Source organism: Arachis ipaensis, chromosome B4, assembly GCF_059453495.1.
Source record: "Arachis ipaensis isolate K30076 ecotype BB chromosome B4, ASM5945349v1, whole genome shotgun sequence".
Taxonomy (NCBI): Eukaryota; Viridiplantae; Streptophyta; class Magnoliopsida; order Fabales; family Fabaceae; genus Arachis; species Arachis ipaensis.
Genome location: NC_142439.1, coordinates 29779218 through 29783409, shown reverse-complemented (window position 1 = coordinate 29783409; position 4192 = coordinate 29779218). Strand labels below are relative to the sequence as shown.

At 41.9% G+C, this 4192-nt stretch overlaps 1 protein-coding gene across 1 annotated transcript; it reads left to right on the top strand.

The window, feature by feature from the left end:
- Window positions 1-431: 431 nt before the first annotated feature.
- LOC148567051 (uncharacterized) lies at window positions 432-3584 on the top strand. The gene is made up of 3 exons (XM_088483657.1): window positions 432-717; window positions 829-955; window positions 3455-3584. The coding sequence occupies exons 1-3, from the start codon at window positions 432-434 to the stop codon at window positions 3582-3584; spliced, it is 543 nt and encodes a 180-aa protein (XP_088339783.1).
- Window positions 3585-4192: the final 608 nt, after the last annotated feature.

The following is a 4192-nucleotide window of genomic DNA, read 5'->3' as shown; positions in this document are numbered from 1 at the left end:
GAAAGGGGCTGTCTGCCGGCGCCACTGGGTTCTGCCGCCACCGCCGAGAGCTACACGTGGGGAGCCGTTCTGCCGCCGCGCCCTGCCCAGTTGAGGCCGCCGCTGCTGTTCGCGAGGTCGCCTCCATCATAGATCGGAACTGAGGCGAGAGAGGAAGAGTCTGACGGGAGGGCATGCGCGTGAGAAGGGAGGAAGGCTTCGCGAAGAGCGTCGCGCCGCCGCCGTTACCCGTGCCTTCGCCATCGCCATTCCGTCTCAACCTGGCATCGCCGTCGTGCCCTGGCGCTAGTAATGGAGGACGCCACCGTCGTCTGAGAAGAACCCGATGCGAGAGAGAGGGGGAAACCACCCGCGACGCCGCCGGAGCTTCCATTGCCGTCAGAAGCTGCCGCCGTCCAGCCAGCTGCTGCGGTGGTCGTCGCCTGTTGTGAATGGCTGCCGGAGCCACACCGGAGCTTCTGGCCGTTTCTGCCACTTTAGACTCCGCTGCCGTCGCCGGAAAATGCCTCTGCCGCCGTCGAGATCCAATGCCGGTAAGGGTTTTATTTGGGATTTCTGTCCTTTTTGAATTCCGAGGTTACTATGGTCACTGCCTGTTGGTTTCAGTCATCGTGATTGGAATTTGTCGCCGCTGCCGCTTGGGGTGGCTGCCGGGCTGCCGCCGAGCCGGTTCGGAGACCGCCGCTGTGTCGGTTCAGCCGTTCCTCCTTCGGTTCGGTAAGCGTTTTTTATTTGAAAGTCCTTTAGTTACTGTTATGTTATCATACGCTGAGGTTGTGGCATTAATCGCTATACGATTGAGTTTCGGTTGTTGTATGTTGCGATTAGAGTTGTTACGACTGTTGCGAAAGTGGCTTGGAACCGAGGTTTTGGCTGCCGGGATTTCGATTGTTGATCTCGGGCTGAGGCGGAAAGGATTCTGTGACGCGTTTGGATTATGGATTTGTGTTTTGAGGTAGGGGCGCTTTCCAAAAACTATGTTTTATGTATTGGAATTATTACATATGGATACTGATATGAGACAATTGGTATTTGGTGATTGTATCTGCCTTGTGTGTTATTTGATTGTCTCGAATGGTTAAGGATGCTTGTTTGGCTGAATTGTTGTGCGGCTTGTGAAATATAATGTTTTGATGTTAATTCTTTAAAGATTTGAAATCTGAGTTTGATCCGTTGAGAATTGAGTTGAATTGAGTTAATTATCTTGATAATGTGAAAAGCCGAACGCACTTTTGAAATTAGCCTGGTTTACTTTAATTGACTTGGTTTTGGACAAATGATTTGTTATTGAGCTGTTTCTTTAAAGCTTTAGAAATGAGTTAAATCGGTTGATATTGAGTTGATTTCTGAAATGGTTTCCTTGAGATATGCCACTGAGGCGACTGTTGGATTTAGCTTGCTTTTGAATTGATTTCTGGTTTTGGGCTGTTGAAAAGGATTGTGAAACGGTTTAGTTGGGACCCGAACCGGGTGGCAAAGTCCAAGTTTTAGGGGAGGTGCTGCCAAAATTTCTATAAAATCCGAGTCTTTATTGAAATGTTGTTCGAAGAATGATGAGTTAAAGACTTCTACTATTTTATTTGAATTATCAAGAAAGGGATAATTCATACTTTTGAAATGAATTATTAAAGAAGGAATTGTGATTTAGTCTTGCTTCTTAAGAAAGACATTGTATCTCTTTCAGGAGAAAGTTATTTAGATGAAACTTGTGTTTTAAAGCTAATTGAATGTGAAAAGGGTTTATGCCTTTGAATTTGCCTTGGGGGTTTCAATTAAAGAGTTTTAATGATTTTGAAAAGACCTGACTGTCTATTGACAAGTTTCATTTTTAAATGTTTTGAGAAAGGTTTTAAGTACTCTTTGAATTCTGAACTTTTGCAAGACTAAAACAATTTCGAACAGTTGAAATACTTTAGAATTTATCATGGGGGTTGAAGCTGGTTTTGCCTAGGTAAAGGAAACGGCTTTGAAAGAAGTAAATGATTACGTGACTCAGTTTGGCTTAGATCCTATTTTATTACTCAAGTCGGAAAGCCAATGTTTTAATGATTTTAAATGAATTTGGCGAAATGAGTTATGTTATTCTCCCCTAAAGACTTGGGACTCTGCCGAGAAACTTTTGTTATAAAATCCCATTGTTAGATGGGTGATTTTGAATATCTCAAAGAGGCTTTTAACTTGCCATGATTATGGAAGTTTTGGAAAGAAGATGCTGAGAGTGGCATTGTTTTGAAAGGAGAATTTACCTTGAGTAAAAGTGGCTTATGAGCCTGAGATGATTTGAGAAATGAGATCTTTAAAGCCAAGGCTGAAAAGAGTTGAAACTTGATTTCAAAGTGAAATGAGTTGAGAAAATGATTTATGGCTTAAATGCCGATTTCATGAATTTGATGATTTTGAATGTGGAAGTGCTGTTTTGTTGAGAGCCGGAATGGCTGTGTATGTTTATACATATTGATTGGTTCTGGACTGAACCGTGAGCCGGAATGGCTGTGTATGATATGAATATTGGCTGGTTCTGGAATGAACCGTGAGCCGGATGGCTGAGATGGATGTTGATCCATGGATGAGATTGATTGCATGTTTATGCTGAATCATTGATAAATGTGAATGTTGCACTTCCACTATCTGAGATTACGAGTTCCCTGGGTAGTAGCAGTGGCTAGCCACCACGTGCTCCAGGTTGAGACTTGATACTCTGTTGACCCTATGTCGTAAGTGTGGCCGGGCACTGTGAAATCCCCGGATGAGCTCGCCCCCGTAAATATTCACCAATGAGGGTGATGGATATGGATCATGATTATGATCAAGTTTATGATGAGTATAACTCGAGTTGGGGATGCGCGACAGAGGGACAGTCCAATGGTTAGCTACCAGGACTTGTCGGGTTGGCTCTATAACCGACAGATGATATCATCAGCCACTAGGGACAGGCATTCATCATATGCATCTTTGTGACATTGCTTGGGTGTGCATATTGTACTTGGCTTGCCTTTGTGATTAATTGCTAATTGTCCTACTTGCAATAACTGTTTGTTTGTGCCTGCATCTTCCTATTTGTGTTTGCATCTGGGACTCTGTTGGATTGTGGTGATTGGTTGTTGGTTGGATTGTTTGGGCCTAGGGCCGTGGTTGGAAAGAGGTGAACTGATGGTTGATTTCGGTTTTGTGTTTCTGGTTTGGAAAAAAATTATGAAAGGCTATTTTGGTTCCGCATAGATAAACCGTTTTGAAAGGCTTTTGAGTTTTTGAGAATTGAACGGTTCTTCTTTCCGAAAAGATTTCCGACTTTACTTTTATTGGAAACTGTTGTTTTTGAAAAGAGGCATAAGACGGTTATTAATCACTGATGCGGTTATCTTCACGTATCCTATTACAGTAATTCCCAAAAACCCTCTACTGAGAACCCTTTCGAGGATGATGTTCTCACCCCCCTACATTTTTCCCCTTTCAGGATATGGGCGCAGAAGTCACGAAGAGTTTATTTAGTTATTGATATGTTCTGTATTGATGTAGATTATTTATTGTACCCACGCCTTTATCTTGATATATTCTGTGAGAGGGATAGGGATTGTATTGGTTAATGCTTGTAAATATATATATATATATATATATATATATATATATATATATATATATATATATATGTATGTATATATGGATGTACTCTTTATGAGTTTTGTAAGTTGTATGGTATCTATGGATGTATGTTATCGGATGAAAGTATTTTTGGGAGCGATATTGCGGTTTAAAGTTTTAAACAGGCTCATATTTTAGTATTAAATAGTATAAAAGTCGTCGTAATGTCCGAGCTATCAGAGTTGCGCAGCCGGAAGCGTGAGCTTTGGTAATTAGGGTGTTACATCAATATACACCACCTCGAATGTATGAAAATTTTCAACCACAATATAAATTTTCTTTTCCACCACAACCCTCCATAGGAGAATGTCAATATCCATCAATCCAAGAACACTATGATCCTACTTATGATAGCCAAGTGGAACAAGAGCCAATGGATCGTCTCAAGGAAGTAATGGATCAACTTCAAGCAACCATCCGTTAAAGTTTGACCCATGGGACTCATGCAACAAACAAAGCATTTCCACGGATGAATGTGTTGTGCAACAAGTGAAAAAGATGGAGAGTGTTGAACCGCCACATCCTTATCATGATGAACCACCCTCTTATCATG

Bases quoted from the DNA above. Each gene is read 5' to 3' on its own strand.
- LOC148567051 (XM_088483657.1), top strand. From the start codon at position 432: ATGGCTGCCGGAGCCACACCGGAGCTTCTGGCCGTTTCTGCCACTTTA. The intron at 718-828 runs GTAAGCGTTTTT...TGTTGCGATTAG, and splicing joins GCCGTTCCTCCTTCGGTTCG to AGTTGTTACGACTGTTGCGA. The intron at 956-3,454 runs GTAGGGGCGCTT...TTCCCCTTTCAG, and splicing joins TTATGGATTTGTGTTTTGAG to GATATGGGCGCAGAAGTCAC.